This window comes from Pristiophorus japonicus, chromosome 13 (assembly GCF_044704955.1).
Source record: "Pristiophorus japonicus isolate sPriJap1 chromosome 13, sPriJap1.hap1, whole genome shotgun sequence".
NCBI lineage: Eukaryota > Metazoa > Chordata > Chondrichthyes > Pristiophoridae > Pristiophorus > Pristiophorus japonicus.
This window is the reverse complement of record NC_091989.1, coordinates 162,875,437-162,897,080: the sequence shown is the minus strand read 5'-3', so window position 1 is coordinate 162,897,080 and position 21,644 is coordinate 162,875,437. Positions and strand designations below refer to the sequence as shown.

The following is a 21,644-nucleotide window of genomic DNA, read 5'->3' as shown; positions in this document are numbered from 1 at the left end:
CCGCTCGCGCCTTGTGGTGAATGGGTCGTGCCTCTGGGACCCAGTGAATCCGCACCTTCGCCACAGAAAAGTTTCCAATGCCTGGCTCAAAAAGGGAAGGAAATTTGTTGAGAACCTGGGTACATGAGGCCTCATCCACATGTGATAGCGCTCGGATGTCATCCCAGTTCCAGCGGATTTTGCCCAGCCAGCTCATTCCAAGCAGTGTGGGGCCATCGCCCGAGACAATCCAGAGTGGCAGTTCGTGCATCGTGCCCTCGTAGGTTACCTTGACCATGGCGCTGCCCAGGACAGTGATGAGCTCTTTGGTGTACGTTCTCAGTTTCGTGTGGATGGGGCTCAGGGCTGGTCTGAGTGCCTTGTTGCAGCACAGCCTCTCAAACATCTTTTTACTCATGATGGATTTTCTAACGCCAGTGTCCAGTTCCATGGCTATGGGTAAGCCATTCAATTTTACATTTAGCATTATAGGTGGACATTTGGTCGAAAATGTGTGCACCCCGTGTACTTCAGCATCTGCCTCCTCTCTCTGAGGCTCGAAATTGCTTTGATCCACCATAGACCGATCTTCCTCTGCCACGTGGTGGTTAGCAGGTTTTGCAGAGCTTGCAGCTCGTCTGCAAGCTCGTTGGAGGTGCCCCATTTTTCCACAGCTCTTGCAAACATGTCCTTTGAAGCGGCATGAATAAGCTGAATGGAAGCCTCCACAACGCCAACAAGGTGTGAATTGCCTTGCATTCATCCTTTGTTGTGGACTCTGAGTCATCTGGGTCACCTGAGGCCTGCTGGCAGTTGCAGACTCGTGGTTTCTGCCCTGTACATTTCTGCTCGCAAACACAGTTCCAGTTAATTTATGAACATTGCTAGTACTTGTGTGCTGAGAGATTTGTTTGGTGTTATCACTGGTGAACATAAACGCCTGTGCTATCGCAATGGCCTTACTGAGGGTCGGTGTCTCTACAGTTAAAAGTTTTCGTAGGATGGTCTCGTGGCCAATGCCCAGTACAAAAAAAGTCTCTGAGCATCTGCTCCAGGTAGCCATCAAACTCACATTGTCCTGCAAGTTGCCTTAGCTCGGCGACGTAGCTCGCCACTTCCTAACCTTCAGACCGCTGGCACGTGTAGAACCGATACCTCGCCATCAGCACGCTCTCGCTCGGGTTAAGATGCTCCCGAACCAGTGTACACAGCTCCTCATACGACTTATCTGTGGGTTTCACTGGAGCCAGAAGATTCTTCATGAGGCTGTAGGTCAGTGCCCCGCAGACCGTGAGGAAGACCGTTCTTCTTTTTGTAGCGCATCCTTCTCCATCCAGCTCGCTGGCTACAAAGTATTGGCTTAGCCGTTTGACATAGGCTTCCCAGTACTCACCCTCCGAGAACTTCTCCAGGATGCCCACAGTTTGCTGCATCTTTCCGTTGGATTCGTATACTCGTTGCCAGTTATTGTGTTCTTAACACAGTTGAGACTGCACACAGGGAGGTTAAAGAAACAGTGACCTCAGTCTTTATTAAGACACTCCAGAATGAGGAACAGGCCTTCGGGACCGGTTTATATACAGTGCTCCCAAGCGATGCTGGGATTCCTTGGGACTTCAGGAGATGCGCTCCCTGGTGGCGGAACATGGGAGTGCATGCTTTACAGATACACAACAGTCTATGCCGGTATTTATGCTCCACACGTGCCTCCTCCCAGCTTACTTCATCACACCTTATGAGCATATTAATGATTCTCTATAGAATAAATCCAAGCATACTTTCAGGAGTGTAAGAACTTTAAGCAGTTTTTAATTCTAAAAATTAAGAGGGCAAAATTTGGGTAGCGCCCCGTTTGGGAAGTTAACTTTTAAAAGTTTGAAAATTTAGCGCCAGGTGCAAACGCTTGCTAACTTCTGCTAAATTGGGCTTTAGCTCCCCAGAAAGGAAGTGGGGGGCGGTAAATGAGGGGCTAATAATCTCAGTGGGTCACTGCAGGGGTGTTAATAGCAGAGTGCTACCCAATTTCAGGTGACTTGTATTCAACAATCATCCTTCAATCCTTGACACTGACTGGTTCCAGTTCTCAAAGGGGAGGTTATATCATGCTGTACCTGCTCATTGTCAGCAGTGTTGCATTTGAGGGAGCGCTGTGAGCAAGTGCAACAACTTTCTGGCATGGCTGCTGCAAATCCTGCTGGAAGGGGGAGGGCAAGGCGATTCATTGACGTGGCTTTGGAGGCATTGGTGGGGGCAGTGGAGAGAAGGAGGGATGTTCTGTTCCCCGCATCTGGAATGAAGCCATTGTCACAGGTCTTCAGGACCACGTGGAGAGAAGTGTCCAAGGAGCTGTCGGCCAGCACTGTAGTCGATCGAACCCTCACACAATGCTGGAAGAAGTTCAACGGCCTCAGTCGGGTGGTCAAGGTGAGTACATGCTTCAGCACCTCCTACATACCAGCCTCTGAACCTCAATCTGTGCACACTGCGCAAACCACCACTCACCCACCACTCACCCACCAAACATGTGCAGCTACTCAAACTCACATCCTCATCTCACGCCTTGCCTACATTCACAGGTATTCAACGACGGCAGGTATATCTCCCACACACATCATCATCATCGTCATCATCATAGGCGGTCCCTCGAACGAGAATGACTTGCTTCCACGAGTTCACAGGTGTTTCGATGAAGGACCCGATGTTGCAGTCCTGAACTCCAATTGAGGGGGTGGAAGATGCCTGTGCGTGAAATTTTTTTAACGTGTGGTGACCTGCCAACACACGGGCTTGACAGAGCTAGGCCTTTATCCAAGACGAACCAAGGTGAGCCAAGCAGACTGGAGACCTGCTCTGCTGCATGGACCTAGCGTGCACACATATCACAGTGTGGGCTGGCCCATGCTGCCCCTGGGGCCTCGGCTCTTTTGGGCCCCGTACCCTCATAGCTGGACTCTTACTCACACTAATTCCTTTCTTTGTGCAGGCCAAGATGACACATAATCGGAGGGAGCAGCAGGGGACTAGCGGGGGTGAACCTCAGCTGCAGGAGCTGTCTGACCTGGAGGAGCGAGTTCTGGGGCTCATTGGCCCGCAGGTGGTGGGTGCCGTGGCCGACGAAGACGTCGACCCCGCTGGGGGCAACAATGGTATCTTTATCCCCTCTCCTTTTCTAATCGCACTTACCCGTCACACCAGAGGGCTTTATCACTTTCCACTTCTTGATACTGTCTGCCTTCCTTGCTCCATTCCTGCTCTCCTGCCCTCACCTTAACATGAGTCTTGTGCCATTTGTGCTTTCAGATAATCAGCAAGCAGACTTGCAGCCTGTACCTGAGTTCCCCCCACGCACCCCCCGCCCCCCCCCCCAAACATTGCACAGAGTTCTGCGCACAACATGGAGGCCCATCATTTCCAGTCTGCAGACAATGGTGGACTCCCAGAGAGACCGTGGGGACCCAGACCTCACAACTTGTGTCATGGACGATGTGGCAGCTTCCATTGCAGCACAGGCGGAAGCAATGGACCGTCCTGGTACTGTAATGCAGACAATGGTTAGTGGCATCAAATCTCAGACTGCTTTCATACAGTCTCAGCTGGATGCCGTGATGTGGTCTTAGTGCTGTCATGCAGTCAATGACTGCTATCATCCAGTCTCAGACTGCTCTCACAGAGTCTCAGCTCGATGCCACGTGTGTTCTGTCTGCTGCCGTCGCCATTAGGTCCACCTCAGTCGACTGGCGATCTCACGGTGTCGCAGCAGGCCACCAACCTGCGCTCCAGCGGATTGGTGGGGATGCGGAGATGCTGCCCCGGGGGAGTGGCAGCGGGTCAGTAAAGCAGGAACCTACAGCCTCTCTCAGGATGACAGCATTCCTGATCCCACCACTGCCACTCCGCTGTTGCACTTGTCGCTGCCTGTCACCCAGCCAGCCCAGCCTGAGGTGATGCAGTCTACAGACGGGCCTTCCAGACCCAGAGCTGGTCGAGGGTGCCACCTGTAGTCTCTGGCCCTGACACACAGCAGCCTTCCACCAGCCATGCTGCAGCCACAGGGCACAGACTGCGGAGGAGCACTAGAATAGTTAAACTGTGTGTTAAGAGGGGATATAAGGTATTTCACAAGAGTAATTCTTAAATATATTTGTTGTTTATGATACTGCTAAATGTTATGAGATAAATTTCAATTGGAATGTTGTATCTTTGGTAGTGTCTCAGTTTTGGGACTGTGGTATGGAAGGGGAAATGGAGGTGATGATGGGGACGTGCAGAGGAACCGGGAAGTGGGCTGCAATTCACTGGAACCGAACTCTGATGAGACGGTTGCAGACCATCCTTGCAGAATCGCGATTGAGTGGCTGCCTCCTCCGTCGCTGCTGGTGCTGCTCCTCCTCGTCCTCAGGTGGTGGAGCTATGCCTAGTGGCAATGGCTGGGCCCTCATGATGGCCACATTGCACAGCATGCAGCAGACGACGACAAAAAGGGACACCTGCTCAGCCGAGTACTGGAGGTCTCCTCCCGAGCAGCCAAGGCAGCGGAACCATTGCTTAAACACGCCGATGATCTGCTCAATGATGTTCCTGATGGTGGCATGGCACTCATTGTATGAGTACTGGGCAGGAGTGTTGGGGTTGCAGCAGGGAGTCATGAGCCAGGTGGAGAGCAGATAGTCCTTATCTTTGAGCAGTCAGCTGCGAGCTTGGTGTGGTGGCTGGAACAGGTCTGGCACACCGGTCTGGTGCAGGATGAAGGCATCATGGCTGCTGCCAGGATAGTGGGCATTGACGGTGAGGATTCGGCGTGTGTGGTCACAGACCAACTGCACATTCAGTGAGTGGAAGCCTTTGCGGTTACGGAATACCTCAGGATTGTGATGCGGTGCCCGCAAAGCGACGTGGGTGCAGTCAATGGTGCCCTGCACCATGGGGAAGCCCGCTATCCTGGCAAAGCCACATGCATGCTCCAGCTGTTAACTCTGGTCATGGGGAAGGAAATGTATTCAAAGGATGGCAACTGGGAGATGTTGGAGATGTCTGCTGTTGCACACTGGAAGGATCTGCTGGGGTAGAAATTGAGCGCGATGGTGACCTTGACTGCCACTGAGAGAGCCATCCTCACCCTGGTCTGAGGCTCCAGGTCTGGTTGCAGCAGTTGGCACAGCTCTGTGATCACGTCCTTGCTGAAGTACATTCTTCGAACACACTGTTCCTCAGTGAAATTGATATAGGAGAACTGCTGCTGGAATACCCTGGGAGAGTAAAGTCTCCTGTTGACAGCCCTGTTGAGCTGTCTCCCTCTGGCCACATTTTGCTGTCTTTCTCCCTGCCTTTCTCTCTACCTTTCTCCCTGCCTTTCTCTTTGCCTAAGTTACCCCCGTCAGTGACGCTGGAGCAGGAAGTCGAGTGTCAACACAGCCACCTTGAAATGATATAAATGTTGTTGTTTCAAATCTGCCCTCAATGAAAGTCAGGAATGTTTAACAGCCAGAACACTCCTTCAACTGAAAATCACTTAAATCCGTCAAATAGCCTGCCTGCCTACGCGGAAGTACGTTGCAAACATGTAATGGCCGACAATTTTTTCCCAAGGTTGGCACTTTTAAATAGCGTTCCTCCAGCCGACGTCCAACTGAACCTCGAATTTAGCTTCCGGGGTGGTAACCGGGCGCTGCACACGGCGATGATGTCATCATCACCAGGCGCAGCCGAGCGGGGCACTACCTGTTAGCGCCGCTGCAAAGCCCCCGCCCAATTTAGCTGTTCTCGCCGCAGCTAGGAGAAAACAGTTTTTGCACCGCGTTAGCGTGCCCACCCACGGACACTAACAGGAGGCGCAAAGTCCCCAAATTTTGTCTGCTAAGAATAGTTAAAATAACAGAGGAATTTCAGGAACCTTTCTGCAAACCTGTGCTCTCCAGCTACATAAGCTGGCACCTTCCTTAACTTTAGTTTTGGGACTATGAGCCCAAGTTTCAACTGGATTTTGTTATGTTCATAATAAAGTAATGTAACTGAGTACTATAGACGTGAGTAAGTATGACCTTAATTCCTTTATTCCAGAGTGTTGGTACAGCATGGGAGGCCTGCTTATATACAGTGCTCCCAGGGGATGCTGGGATCCCTTGGAACTCCAACAGGTACGCCCTCTGGTGGCGGTATGATACTGGTTACATAGGGTTGCATACATAACATCACTCCCTCGCAAAGTCAATAGTACACTTATTTACAGGGTGAGACGATCTGGGGCTTTTCGCTCGCTTGTCGATCGTCTCGGTACAAATGCAGGTGTAGGTGAGTTGGTTGTTTCTTCGCTGGGCTGCTGTGCAACTGGCCTTGCTGGGCTGCTGGGGATGGTGAATTCAGCTTCGTGGTCAACTGTGATGTCGAATGTCACTTGTGTGTGTGTCGAAGGGTCGAAGTTGGTGGTGTCCTCTTCAGGTTGCTCATGGCTGTCTGTGAATCGCAGTTTGGTTTGGTCCAAATGCTTTCTGCAAGTTAGTCCATTTGCGAGTTTGACCTGAAACACCCTACTCCCTTCTTTGGCTATGATGGTGCTAGCAAGCCATTTGGGACCATGTCCATAGGTGAGTACAAATACAGGGTCATTGACTTCAATATCGCGTGACAAGTTTGCGCGATCATGGTACATGCTTTGTTGATGCCGCCTATACTCGACATGGTCATGGAGATTGGGGTGGACAACAGAGAACCTTGTTTTGAGTGCCCTTTTCATGAGCAGCTCGGCTGGGAGAACACTGGTGAGTGAGTGGGGTCTGGTGCGGTAGCTGAGCAGGACTCGGGACAGGCGGTTCTGCAGGGAGCCTTCCGAGACACGTTTCAAGCTTTGCTTGATGGTTTGGACTGCCTGTTCTGCCTGGCCATTGGATGTAGGCTTGAAAGGGGCAGATGTGATGTGCTTGATCCCATTGCGGGTCATGAATTCCTTGAATTCAGCACTGGTGAAGCACGGCCCATTGTCGCTGACAAGGACATCAGGCAGGCCGTGCGTGACGAACATGGCTCGTAGGCTTTCGATGGTGGCAGTGGACGTGCTTACAGACATTATTACACAATCAATCTATTTTGATTAAGCATCCACAACAACCAAAAACATTTTGCCTAGAAACGGGGCAGCAAAGTCAACCTGGATTCTAGACCAAGGTTTGGAGGGCCATGACCACAAACTTAGCGGTGCCTCCTTGGATGCATTGCTCAGTTGAGAGCAAGTGTTGCATTGGCGCACGCAAGACTCCAAATCTGAGTCGATGCCGGGCCACCACACATGGGATCTGGCTATAGCTTTCATCATTACTATGCCTGGGTGGATACTGTGAAGGTTGCGTATGAACATTTCCCTGCCTTTCTTAGGCAAAACCAGGCGATTGCCCCACAAAAGACAGTCCGCCTGTATGGACATTTCGTCTTTGCGCCGCTGGAACGGCTTGATCTCTTCATGTATCTCCGCCGGGACACTGGACCAGCTCCCATGGAGGACACAGTTTTTTTACAAGGGACAGTAAAGGATCCTGGCTGGTCCAGGTCTTGATCTGGAGGAGCCATAACAGGTGACTTTTCGTTTTCTAATGGATCCATCGCTAAGAGCAAGTCTGCAGGCTGTGCCATTTCCACCCTGGTGGTGGGCAATGGTAGCCGACTGAGAGCACCAGTCTCTGTGCCTAGTCTGTGGCGGATTACATAGTTATGTGCAGACAGCATGAGCGCCCATCTTTGGATGCGAGCAGAGGCATTGGTATTAATACCTTTGCTCTCTGAGAATAGCGATATGAGCGGCTTATGGTCAGTTTCTAACTCAAACTTAAGACCAAACATATACTGGTGCAAATTTTTCACCCCGTAAACGCATGCCAGAGCTTCTTTTTCAATCATGCTGTAGGCCCTTTCGGCTTCTGACAAACTCCTGGACGCATAGGCGACCGGTTGCAATGTTCCCAATTCGTTTGCTTGCTGTAACACACACCCGACCCCATACGAAGACGTATCGCAAACTAGCACTAAACGTTTACATGGGTTATACAGAACAAGCAGTTTGTTGGAACATAACAGATTTCTGGCTTTCTCAAAAGCAGCCTCTTATGATTTTCCCCATACCCAGTCATCTCCCTTGTGTAGCAACACATGTAGGAATTCTAGCAAGGTGCTTAACCTGGGTAAGAAATTACCAAAATAATTGAGGAGTCCCAGGAACGACCGCAGCTCCGTCACGTTCTGTGAGCTCGACGTGTTCTTGATGGCCTCCGTCTTGGCATCGGTGGGTCTGATGCCATCTGCCACGATTCTTCTCCCTAAGAACTTGACTGCTGGCGCCAGGAAAACACACTTCGAGCATTTCAACCCGAGTCCCACACGATCTAGCCGACTTAGAACCTCTTCCAGGTTCTGCAAGTGTTCGATGGTGTCCCAACCTGTGATCAATATGTCGTCCTGGAAAACCACAGTGTGCGGAACCGACTTTAGCAGACTCTCCATGTTCCTTTGAAAAATATCTGCGGCTGATCGAATCCCAAACGGGCATCTATTGTAGATGAACAGACCCTTGTGCGTGTTGATGCAGGTGAGGCCTTTCGAAGATTCCGCCAGCTCCTGCATCATGTAGGCCGAGGTCAGGTCCAACTTAGTGAACATCTTTCCTCCTGACAGCGTCACAAATAGGTTGTCTGCTTTGGGTAGCGGGTACTGGTCCTGCAGCGAAAAACAGTTAATCGTTACTTTATAGTCCCCACAAATTCTGACCATGCCATTGCCTTTGAGAACCGGAACAATCGGACTGGCCCACTCATTGAACTCCACCGGCGCGATGATGCCTTCTCGCTGCAGCCTGTCCAGCTCGACCTCCACTTTCTCTTGCATCATATATGGCATCGCCTGTGCCTTGTGGTGGATGGGTCGTGTACCGGGAACCAAATGGATCTGCACCTTCACCCCCGAGAAACTTCCGATGCCTGGCTCAAACAACGATGGAAACTTGCTCAGAACCTGGGCACATGAGACATCATCAATGGACGAGAGCGCTTGGATGTCGTCCCAGTTCCAGCGGATTTTCCCCAGCCAGCTTCTGCCAAACAGTGTGGGGCCATCTCCAGGTACAATCCATAGTGGGAGTTCGTGCACTGCTCCATCATAGGAGACTTTTACTGCTGCGCTGCCAATTACAGGGATCAGCTCTTTAGTGTAAGTTCTTAGCTTGGTATGAATGGGGTTAAGCTTGGGCTTGAGTGCCTTGGTGCACCACAACCTATCAAAGGCCTTTTTGCTCATGATAGACTGACTCACACCCGTGTCCAGTCCCATGGAGACTGGAATTCCATCCAGTTCGACTTTTAACATGATCGGTGGACATTTCATGGTGAATGTGTGTACCCCGTACACTTCTGCCTCATCGGTTCGAGTCTCCAGTTCAGTTTGATCCGCCATGGATCGGTCTTCCTCTGCAACGTGGTGGTTTGCAGGGTTTGCAGCTCGTCTGCACATTCGCTGGAGGTCCTATTGTTCCACAGCCTTTGCACACAGTGTTTGAAGCAGCATTGATGGGCTCGATGATCACCTCCGCAGCACCAACAAGGTGTTAACTGCCTTGCAATAACGTTTGATGGCGGACTCTGAGTCATCTGAGGTCGTGCAGCTGCAGGCGTGTACATTCTGCCATATGCATTCCTGCCTGAAAACGACGTTACTTTGTGTACAGTACTTGCTGAAACCTCTTTATGCTGCGAAATTTGTTTGGTGTTATCGCTGGTGGACATAAATTGTTATGGCTTTGCTCAGGTTCGGTGTTTCAACAGTCAATAGTTTGCGAAGGATAACCAAGCACAAAAAAGTCTCTTAGCATTTGCTCCAGGAATTCATTGATTTCGCAATGTCCTACATGGCGCTTTAGTTTGGCGACATAGCTCGCCACTTCCTGGCCTTCAGACCGTTGACATGTTGAAATCAGAACGTTCTCCTTCGGATTTAGGTGCTCCCAGACCAGCGTACACATTTCTTCATACGATTTGGTTGTTGGTTTCACCGGAGCAAGAAGATTCTTCATGAGGCCATAGGTTGTTGCCCCACAGACGGTGAGGAGGATCACCCTTCATTTGGCAGCGTTTTCATCCCCTTCCAGCTCGTTGGCCACGAAGTATTGGTCGAGTTGCTCCACAAAGGCCTCTCAATCATCCCCTTCTGAGAATTTCTCCAGAATACCAACAGTTCTCTGCATTTTCGCGTGATGGCTTGTTATCTCGTTGCCAGTTGTTATAATAAAGTAACGTGACTGAGTACTGTAGATGTGAGTAAGTGTGACCTTAGTTTCTTTGGGCCCAAGTTTCGGCCTCAGTTGCTCCTGATTTTTTGGAGCAACTGGTGTAGAACGGAGTGTCTTAGAAATTCAAATTCTCGGCATTTAGTTTGCTCCAGTTCTAGTCAGTTAGAACAGTTTCACTTTGGAACCGAATTTCTTTTTCAAAAGGGGGCGTGTCCGGCCACTTACGCCTGTTTTCAAAGTTTCGGCAGTGAAAACTTACTCCAAACTAACTTAGAATGGAGTAAGTGAAGATTTTTGTACGCTCGAAAAAACCTTGTCTACACTTTAGAAAATCAGGTATAGGTTACAAATCAGGCGTAGGAAATGGGGGGAGGGGGGTTTAAAGGGAAGTTTACAAACATTAAACACTTCAGTTTTACAAATAAAGAGCCATCATCAATAATAAATGATAAAAACATCAATAAATCAAGAAATAAATCAATCAAAAAAATTAATGAGAAATAATTGTTTTTAAAAAAAAATCAATAAATAAAACATTTTCTACTTACCGACTGCAGCACCGGGAGCCCTCCAACAGCGTGCTGGGATGCCCCCCCAATGTGTCTCTATCTCTCTGTCTGTCTGTGTGTATCTCTCACTCTCTGTCTGTCAGTGTCTGTGTTTCTGACAGCGAGGGGTGGAGGGGAGGGGGAGGATGGGGAAGGGGGGGTGGAGGGGTGGGGGAGGAGGAGTGGGGGAGAGGTGGTGTAGTGGGGGAGAAGGGGTGGGGGGGAGGGGGGTGAGAAGGGAGGGGGGGGTGAGAAGGGAGGGAGGGGAGGGGGGTTGAGAAGGGAGGGGGGTGAGAAAGGAGGGAGGGAGGAGAGGTAGGAGGAGGGAGGGGAGGGGGGGAGAGAAGGGAGGAGGGGGGGTGAGAGAAGGGAGGGAGGGGAGGGGTGGTGAGAGAAGGGAGGGAGGGAAGGGAAGGAGGGAGGGGAGAAGGGAGGGTGGGGAAGGGGGGAGAGAAGGGGGGAAGAGAGAGAGAGAGAGAGAGAGAGAGAAGGGAGAGAGAGAGAGAGAGAGAGAAAGAAAGAAGAGGGAGGCTGAACAGGCCGGGCCCGGCCGGGCCCAAGACTTCGAGCTTAGACTTACCGGATTGACAGGTAGGTGGCGTCGGGTCCGGGGTCCGGGGGGGGTCGGGAGCGCGGATCGGGGCGGAGAGGAGGGAGGTCGGTCGATCGGTGGGGGGGGGGGAGATCGGTCGGGGGGGGGCGGAGATCGGTCGGGAGCGGAGGTCGGTTGGGGGGGGGGGGGCGGAGGTCGGTCAGGGGGGGGGGCGGAGGTCGGTCAGGAGCGAAGGTCAGTTGGGGGGGGGCGGAGGTCGGTCGGGAGCGGAGGTCAGTTGGGGGGGGGGTGGAGGTCGGTCGGGAGCGGAGGCCGGTTGGGGGGGGCGGAGGTCGGTCGGGAGCGGAGGCCGGTTGGGGGGGGGGCGGAGGTTGGTCGGGAGCGGAGGTCGGTTGGGAAGGGGGGGAGCAGTCGGGAACGGAGGGGGGGGGCAGAGGTCGGAAGCGGGGGAAGCGGAGGTCGGGTCGGAGGGGTGAGAGTGGGAGTCAAGTCGGATCGGGTCCGGTCCAGAGGAAGCAGGAGCTGGGCGTGAGAGGCAGGCTTATGCACGCAGCCCCAGTGAGGCCATTCGACCAGGGCTAGGGGCTGCGTGCTTCGGGCCCTCCCACACAGCTTCAGGCGCCTGGAGCTACTGCACATGCGCGCCCACTGTAGCGCGCATGTGCAGAGGTCCCGGCACTGTTTTCAGCGCAGGGACCTGGCTCCGCCCCCTGCAGCTTGTGCTGCGCCGCGCCGAGGGCCAGAGGACCAGCAGGGAGCCGGAGAATCTGGAAGTTTTTTTTAGGCGCACTTTGTGGCGCGAAAAACAGGCTTCCAGGTCAGGGCTGCGCCATTCTAGGCGCGGCCCGAACTTGGGCCCTTTATTCCAACTCCAGAGTGTTGGTACAGCATTGGAGGCCTGCTTACATACAGTACTCCCAAGGGATGCTGGGATCCCTTGGGACTTCAACAGGTACGCCCTCTGATGACGGTATGACATTGGTTCCATAGGGTTGCATACATATCAGATTTGCTCCCTTTTTTTGGAGAAGCTAGTTTTTTTTTTGGAGTATCCTAGAAATTGCAATTCTCCACATTTAGTTTGCTCCAGTTTCAGTGAGTAGTTTAGTTTCGTTTTAGTTCCGCTTTTTTTTCAAAAGGGGGCATGTCCAGCCACTTACACCTGTTTTGCAAGTTTAGACTGCGAAAACTTACTCCAAACTAACTTAGAACGGAGTAAGTGTCCACTTTTGTACGCCATGAAAAACCTTGTGTAGAGTTAAGAAATCAGCGCAGCTAGCCAGAGATGGGGGGGGCGAGGGGGAGGGAAGAGAGAGCACTAAACACCTTCACTTTTAAAAATAAAGAACCATCATCAATAATAAATAATAAATCAATCAATCAATCAATAAATCAGTCAATAAATAAAAAATAAAAAATTAAAAAAATTATCAATAAATCAATAAACAAGAAATTAAAAGTTCCTACCTCACCTACCCATTCGAGAATACCGGGAGCCCTCCAGCAGCACTCACGCAGCCCATACACGCAGGCAGCAGGCAGCGGCAGGCCACTCGGCCAGGGATAGGGTCGTGAGCGCGGCCGGGAGGGGAGGAGCGGGGGGAGGAGGAGTGGGGGGATTGGGGAACGATAAACAGCCTGCCCAAGTCCCATCCTACTCATGTCTTTCCTCCAATCGCTTTGCTTTCTGCTACCCGCCCCTCCGAACATCTCCGAGACAGTCCCAAGGAACACTCGATGGCCTCAGTCAGTGAGAGCAATCGACATCTTCCTTCTTGATGGTCACTTTTGCCAGCTCCTTCTCCCTTTCTTGTTTGCCGTCTCCAGGTCCGAGCTCAGGATCTCCTTCTCCTCCGCATAGTTGGTCACCCGCTCCAGGAGCCCATTCGGCCAGGGCTAGGGGCGGCGTGCATCAGGCCCCTCCCACACAGCCGGCAGCACACACACACATAGAATCTGGGGGCCAGGAGCTACTGCGCATGTGCGCAGACTTCACTGCGCATGCGCGCAGCTGCCGGCAGTCTTTTAGGCGCAGGGCTGTAGCTCCGCCCCCCACTGTTGCTGTTACGCTGTGCCAAGGCCACAGGAGGCCTCATGAAAGTTGAGAATAGCAAGGTAGGAAACAGGCGCGCTTTTTATTCCAGGAAACCGGCGGATCTCTAAGAGGTGCGCCGTTCTAATCCTCAACTGAAACTTGGGCCCAATAAATCAACCATACAGAAAAGACTATGGGTCCGAAATTCAATACTACTGGAAAGCTGGTGCTCCCCTGACCTTTTTGAGGCCATTAGCGCTGAAATTTTTTCGTGGCTGGGCCACCCCATATTCAGCTCCAAAAGTGAACAAATGGGTTCCAGCGCTAATGAACCCTTCCAAAATGGGTTTTTCAGCGGTGTGGCTCTCTTAATTTGAGCGTTATCACCACTGAGAAATTCAGCATGTAGGTAAGGGTTTCTAATCAGCCAGCTGCTCGGGCCAGGATTTGCAGCAAGGCCCTGAGGGGTAAGGAGTTTGGAAGGATGGCTGGTGTAAGAGGTGCAAGGAGGGCCAACAGGTTCAGTGATATGGAGCTGGAGACACTGATGGACAGTGTGGAGGGCAGAAGAAGAATATTGTTTCCTGACGTGGGGAGACCTGGTAGACTGCCAGTATATAACGCATGGAGGGAGATTGCATGGGAGGTTTTAGGCACCTCCATATATGTGAGGACGCACCCTCCCAGGAGGGTGCTGGCCAGTCTGCACCCGGCCCTTCTAGGGTGGTGATGGGTCGACGCCTCCTAGCTGTGGGACGATGGGGATCCTCCTCCCTCCTCCTCAGGTGGTACTGCTGGCTTGACCTCCAGCGGCTGAACCCTCATGATGGCCAGGTTATGCAGCATGCAGCAGACCACGACGATGATGGAGACCCATTGAGGAGAGTACTACAAGGTGCCACTTGAGAGGTCCAGGCACCGGAACCTCTGCTTAAGGATGCCTATGCACTGCTCGATGATGCACCTGGTGGCACAATGAGCGTCATTGTATGCATGCTCTGGTGCTGTCTTGGGGTTCCATAGTGGAGTGAGCAGCCCACAGGACTCCACTAAAGAGCCAGACCTGAAAGTTGTACAAAAGTACAGTGGTATGTGCAAATCTCTGAGAATGGAGCCATAACAATTAATAAAACTATATGAAAAGATAAATACAGCGGATGCTGGAATCTGAAATAAAAACACTAAAATTAATAAAACTATTTCCCTACCAAAGGGCCCTGATCGCGGCAACACTCCAGCAGTTGTGTTCGAGCACCACATCGATAATCTCGCGGGGGCACTGCCAGGAAATGTCTTATCTTTTTGCAGCTGAAGATCCCTGTTCTTGTCACTTTTCAGCGGCCCGCACGCTGCAGAGCTCACCGCTGGAAAGTTACCTTTACAGCGGCTTCACCGCGCCGTTTCCAGCAGAAGTGAGCACCACTGAAATCCCCCCTGAGCTGAGTATGGCTCGGGGAGGGAAAATCACCCGACCATGGCAGCCGATCGATTTTTTCGATTGGTTGCCCAAACCCCGCGATAGCCTTCCCTTCGGGGACGGTGAATTTCAGCCCCTATACCTGTACTGGGCAATTCATTCTTGATCAATTTATTTATATGTTGTGCATGCAATAACTGTTAGACTGAGTACTGTTTAACTCCAAGAGGTATGACCTTGGCTCTGCTTCATTAAGGCCCAAAGTGACTAATATACAAAATGGCTGGTCTTTTATACTTGGGCTGCACACACGTGCATGCAGCCCAATGGCTTCCAACAGTGACGCCATGTAGTGGCTAATGACCCCGAAAGTACATACATGACAATACCCCCCTCTGAGATATTAACCGTCTTTTACAAATTGAGACGGTCCGGTGTTTTACCCTCCCGGGTTGACTGTCTCAGTTCAACTCCAGCCCTGGGTGAGTGTTCAGAGTATGTTGTGACTGGTGGCTGGGTGGCTGACCTGGTGGGAGTGGCAATGGGCATGTAAGGGATTGAAAGTCCATTTTCATTGAACATGTCAGTGATTGAAAGTCCCGATTCACTGATGACCACTGAGTCCTCTGATGATTGGTGGTAGGTTGGTTGGTCGTCAATTGTCTCTTCCTCCGACTGTTCCGGTTTGTCTGTGTGCCGCAGCTTTGTCTGATCCATATGTTTCCTGCATGTTTGCCAATTTTTGAGCTTGACAATAAATACTCTGTTGCCCTCCTTGGCCATGACAGTACCAGCAATCCACTTGGGCCCCTGACCATAATTCAGAACATATACAGGATCATTTACAGAAATATCGCGTGACACAGCTGCGTGATCGTGATACCCTTGCTGACTTTGTCTTCTATATTCAACATGATTATTCAAGTCAGGGTGTACAAGAGATAGCTTGGTTTTAAGATCTCTCTTCATCATTAGTTCAGCAGGCGAGACCTCAGTAAGCATGTGTGGTCTTGTCCTGTAACAAGCAGTATGCATGATAGACGGGTCTGCAGTGACCCTTGGGTTACTCGCTTCATACTCTGTTTTATGATTTGGACAGCACGTTCTGCTTGCCCATTGGATGCAGGTTTGAATGGTGCTGACCTTACATGTTTGATACCATTGAGTTTCATGAACCCGTGAAACACCTGACTGGTGAAGCACGATCCGTTGTCGCTAACAACGATGTCAGGCAGACCATGTGTCGCGAACATGACACTGAAATTCTCAATGGTAGCTGTGGATGTGCTGGATGACATTATTATACACTCTATCCGCTTCGAATATGCATCCACGACAACTAAAAACATTTTCCCCAGGAAGGGACCTGCAAAGTCTATGTGGATCCTGGATCATGGTTTGGACGGCCATGACCACAGACTCAGCGATGATTCCGCTGGTGCTTTGCTGAGCTGCATGTAAGTGTTGCACTGATGCACACATGATTCCAGCTCAGAGTCAATTCCCGGCCACCATACATGAGACCTGCCGATGGCTTTCATCATTACAATGCCAGGATGTGTGCTATGTAGCTCACGTACAAATTTCTCTCTCCCTTTCTTGGGCATAACAACACGATTTCCCCACAGTATACAATCCGACTGAATAGACAGTTCGTCTTTGCAACGAATGTAAGGTTTGGTCTCCTCGCACATTTGCTTGGGTATGGCAGACCAATCACCTTTGAGGATGCAACTCTTCACCACCGATAAAATCGGATCCTGGCTGGTCCAGGTCTTAACTTGTTGAGCCGTGACAGGGGTTCCTTCACTCTCAAAAACATCCATAACTAACAATCGGTCCGCCGCTTGTGGCGTTTCCACCTTCGGTGTGGGCAACAGCAGACGGCTCAAAGCAGCGGCACAATTCTCAGAGCCAGGTCTATGGCGAATGACATAATTATAAGCGGATAATGTAATGTAAGTCTGGATGCAGGATGAAGCATTAGTATTGATACCTTTGTTTTCAGAAAACAGTGAAATGAGCGGCTTGTGACCTGTCTCCAGTTCAAACCGAAGACCAAACAGGTACAGATGCATCTTTTTAACCCCATACACACAGGCTAGTGCTTCTTTCTCTGCCATGCTGTAGGCTCTTTCCGCTTTGGACAAATTTTTTGAAGCATATGCGACTGGTTGAAGTTTACCCGACTCATTAGCTTGTTGGAATACGCAACTAATTCCATATGAGGAAGCATCACAGACCAATACTAAAGTTTACATGGGTCATAATGTACCAGCAGCTTGTTAGAGCAAAGCAGATTAGTGGCTTTCTCAAAAGCTCTCTCTTGAGACGCACCCCACACCCAGTTGTCACCTTTTCTTAGCAGCATGTACAATGGTTCTAATAAGGTGCTCAATTTAGGTAGGAAGTTACCGAAGTAGTTGAGTAGACCCAGGAACGAACGTAGCTCCGTCACATTCTGGGGCTTGGGTGCATACTTGATGGCCTTGGTTTTCGCGTCCGTGGGCCTGATGCCACCAGCAGCAATTTTCCTCCCCAGGAATTCGACCTCTGGTGCCATGAAGACGCACTTTGAGCGTTTCAGTCTGAGTCCCACTTTGTCCAGATGATGTAGAACCTCTTCCAGGTTGTTCAGATGTTCCTCGGAGTCACGACCTGTGATCAGGATGTCATTTTGGAACACGACGGTTCTGGGAACGGACTTCAGTAGACTCTCCATGTTCCTCTGAAATATTGCTGCAGCCGAGCGAATTCCAAAAGGGCACCTGTGATAAATAAACAGTCCTTTATCGTGCTAATGCACGTAAGTTTCTTCGACGTCTCGATCAGCTCCTGTGTCATGTAGGCTGACGTCAAGTCCAGTTAGGTGAACGACTTCCCCCCGGCTAGTGTTGCAAACAAGTCATCAACCTTCGGTAACGGGTACTGATCCTGTTTCGAAACCCTGTTGATCGCAGCCTTGCAATCTCCACAGATTCTGACTGTGCCATCACTTTTCAGCACAGGAACAATGGGGCTGGCCCATGCATTAAATTCAACGGTGATACGATCCCTTCATGCTGGAGTCTGTCCAATTCAATTTTGACCTTCTCGCTCATCATATACAGAACTGCCTGAGCTTTATGATAGACGGGTCTTGCATCCAAGTCCACGTGGATCTGCACCTTGGCTCCCGTAAAGTTGCCGATGCCTGGTTTGAAAGCGATGGGAACTTGCTCAGTACTTGGGCACATGTATCTTTCTCCGACGACAATGCCTTGATGTCATTCCAATCGCATCTGATTTTTTCAAGCCAGTTCCTGCCGAACAGCATTGGGCCATTGCCTGGGACAATCCATAGCGGTAACTCATGAACCGCACCGTCATTCGACACTTTAATTGTGGCACTGCCAATTACCATTACGGACCTAGAGTTGGTAATTGGGATTAGACTGGATGACCTTTTGTTGGACGGCACAGATATAATGGTAAGTACTGCTGGGAATAGAATACGGCCAGGGTGATCTCCTGGACTAGTTTCAATCGCCTGGATGAGTCGGAGAGGAATTTTCCCAGATTTATTCTCCCTAAATTGGCCTGGGTTTTTATCTGGTTTTTGCCTCTCCCAGGAGATCACATGGCTCCAGATGGGGTGGAGTGTAGAATGTTTCAGTATATTGGGTGTCGCAGTTGTGTGAGGCGGACTGGTTGGCTGGGTGCTCTTTGCCTTTCCATCATTGTTCATAGGTTTATATGTAACCTTTAGGGCTGCTGACCAAGGGCCGTGCAGCTGATTGTCGGCCGGTGCAGCCACGATGGCCTCCTTCTGCGCTGTAAATATCTATGTTTCTATGTTTCTATGAAAACATTCAGGGGACCCCATCCAGATAAATCGCTGCAAAAGAAAAAAATAAGTTTGCTAACCTTTTTTTCCAGCTCTTCATACTTACCATTGGGGTTAGACTGGCCTCCATGCAGCGGTCCTTCCCCTTGTGTCCACCGACACCTGCCCAGAGGAATCTGCCGGCTCGGCGGGCGGGAGGACACTTACGCGCCTTGCGCGGTCACAGCCGTCAGCGGGTGATTCCCAGCAGTCCTCCCCTCCCGCCGGCGGGAGACCCAGTGGAAAATGGCACCGGGGGGAGACCGCCCAAAAAACTCGGCGGCAGCTGACGGCAGTGGACGGTAAGGCCACCAAGTTCTGCAGGTTTATCGTGTAAAGGACAAAAGCAATGTCTGTGCTTCCCATTCTACATCCCAAATTACAATCTGCAGTGGAAAATTACACAGAACTTTAAATGGTCACAAACCTTAGAACTGGTAGCTGCTCCTCTACGATGTCCTGTGAAAATTGTCACCAAATAGCGGTACTGGGCAAATGGGTCATTATCAGCAAGAAGTGTTATTTTCACCTTTTTAAAAAGAGTTAAAAGAGAAAAAGAATTAAATAAATAAGACAGTGCTGTAAATATCGTTCCCTTTAAAGTATAGCGAAGTTATTTCTTTAAGAAAGCCACATTGAAAGTCATAACATTTTGACAATGAGAATGTATTAGCTCTTCCCAAGCCTTGTACCATTGTGTTCCTTATGCCATCTATTTCTAAGATAAGTTTTCCATTGACTGCGTACCCTCACTCTTTTCTGCTGATTCTAGCTTTGTTGATTGACAGGAGCATGGGAAAGTGAAAAGGCAAGGAGTAAAAGTAAGACTATTATGATGCACAAACCTTATTATACCAGGCTTGATCTCTGCTGAAAAAAAATTGTTTGGAACAGAAGATACAAGGGCCCCCAGTTTCTTCAGAGGTCGCTAATTCAACTCCCAAGTAAGGACAGTTGTATTTTTAAACTATCCTCTCTATATAAGTTGCATGTCAGTAGTCGCTATAGTTTTTTCCTGCTATCTCATTGCTTATTTTCTGCCTTGGGTAATTCACCAATCGCAAAAGACAACCAAACACAATGCAGAAAACCAACCAATCACATTCCAGAACCACTCACAGCCTACAAAATATAATTAATCACAATCACAAAGTACATCTTAGGCTGCCGCGTGACAGTTATTCCTAGCTCTCAGGCACCAGCTTTCTCTCCTGGCCCAATGTAGCTGTGACCTCAGTTCTCTCTGCCAGCCTGCTATGGCTGCTGTCTCATTATTCTCTATTGTCCTCAATCTTCAGGCTTCATTGCTCCCCCAGCCCAGTGCGACCTGAATTTCTAGCCTCACCATTCTTTCCAACAGGGACACCTAGGGACAAACTGCAATGCATGAGAGATGAGAGATTGGAATTGGAGATTTAGGGCCTAAATTACCCCATGATTTGCACCGTTTTTTTTGGTGTAACTTGATTTTTCTGGTGTATCTTTTTAGTTGTAAATTTGGCCATTTAATTTACGCCAGTGTAAGTGAGTTACTTAGGTTTTTTGTTAGGTAGTTTTTTTTTCAAAAGGGGGCGTTCCTAGCCACTTAGACCATTTATGCCAATTTGACCAGAAAAAAGTTGTACTAAACTAACTTAGGGCAGCGTATGTGTCCACTTTTGTCCGCATAGAAAGACTTTACTTACAGTTAAGGAATCGGCACAAGTAACTACATTTAAAGCACAACCAAGCACCAAACAAAGCACTAAAAGTAATAAGCAATTAATTAACAAATAAAATAGAAGGAACCCTGCATCTAAATCACCAAGACCAAAGTAATAAGCAATCAATAAATAAAAAATAAAAAAATAGAAGGAACCCTGCACCTAAAGCACCAAAATCAATCAGTAAATAACAAATAAAAAATAGAAGTCCTACCTTAGGGAATGCAGTGGGCCGCCGATGAGGGAGCCCATTCGGCCAGGGCTAGGGACATAGAAACTTTGGCCCCAAGTTTCGGCCCGCGCTGAAAACGGCGCACCTCCGAGCTGGACGCCTGTTCTATGCGCCTAAAAGTGCGCTAGAAAAAAACTTTAATATTCTCCGGCTCCTCGGAGCTCGATCTCAGCTTGGTGCGGCGCGCTCTTCACAGCGGGGGGCGGAGCCAAACACTCGCGCTGATTCTGTAAGTAGTGGGGGGCGGGTCCAATTTAAATGAGCCAACGTGGTGCCGGCAACCCTGCACGTGCGCGTTGGAGCATGCGCGCACGCGCAGTGTCAAACAAACATTGGCACTTGGCCATTTTTAAAAGGACTCGGCTGCCGGCCAGCCACTGATGCCGCTCCTATCCCATGGCTGAATGGCCTCAACCCCCTTGAAAAGCTGCGTGCCTCCGGTGTTGATCCTTCGGCTGCTGGCCAGCCACTAACAGAATGAAGGCCTGCCTGTAGCACAGCAGCTCAGCTCGAAGGCTGCTTGCTGCCGCTGTTGGGGCTGCCATCGAGACACTGACGCCACACCCCTGCCTGTCTCCAACATGGAAGACCTGCCTGAAGCACTTTCACACAGGTAGGAACATGGTTTATTTAATCTTTTCTTTGCTTATAAATTTTTATTCAGGTTGGATTTATTTGTATAATATTTGTATAAGTATAACTAAGGATTGATTGCAGAATTTAATGACTTCCCTTCCCCTCCCTCCCTCCCCACCTCGTTCCCGACGCCTAATTTGTAACCTACGTCTGATTTTCTAAGTGTAGACAAGGTTTTTTCGAGCGTACAAAAATCTTCACTTACTCCATTCTAAGTTAGTTTGGAGTAAGTTTTCACTGCCGAAACTTTGAAAACAGGCGTAAGTGGCCGGACATGCCCCCTTTTGAAAAAAAATTCAGTTCCAAAGTGAAACTGTTCTAACTGACTAGAACTGGAGCAAACTAAATGCCGAGAATTTGAATTTCTAAGATACTCCGTTCTACACCAGTTGCTCCAAAAAATCAGGAGCAACTG

The 21,644-nt window shown here is 50.0% G+C and overlaps 1 protein-coding gene across 1 annotated transcript in view; it reads right to left on the bottom strand.

Annotated features, from left to right (window-relative positions):
• pkd1l2a (polycystic kidney disease 1 like 2a) overlaps positions 1 to 21,644 on the bottom strand; it is a 215,554-nt gene that overhangs the window by 66,703 nt on the left and 127,207 nt on the right. Inside the window, exon 26 of the mRNA XM_070896864.1 lies at positions 19,086 to 19,187. Within this exon, the coding sequence (XP_070752965.1) occupies positions 19,086 to 19,187 (102 nt within the window). The remainder of the gene's footprint in view (positions 1 to 19,085; positions 19,188 to 21,644) is intronic.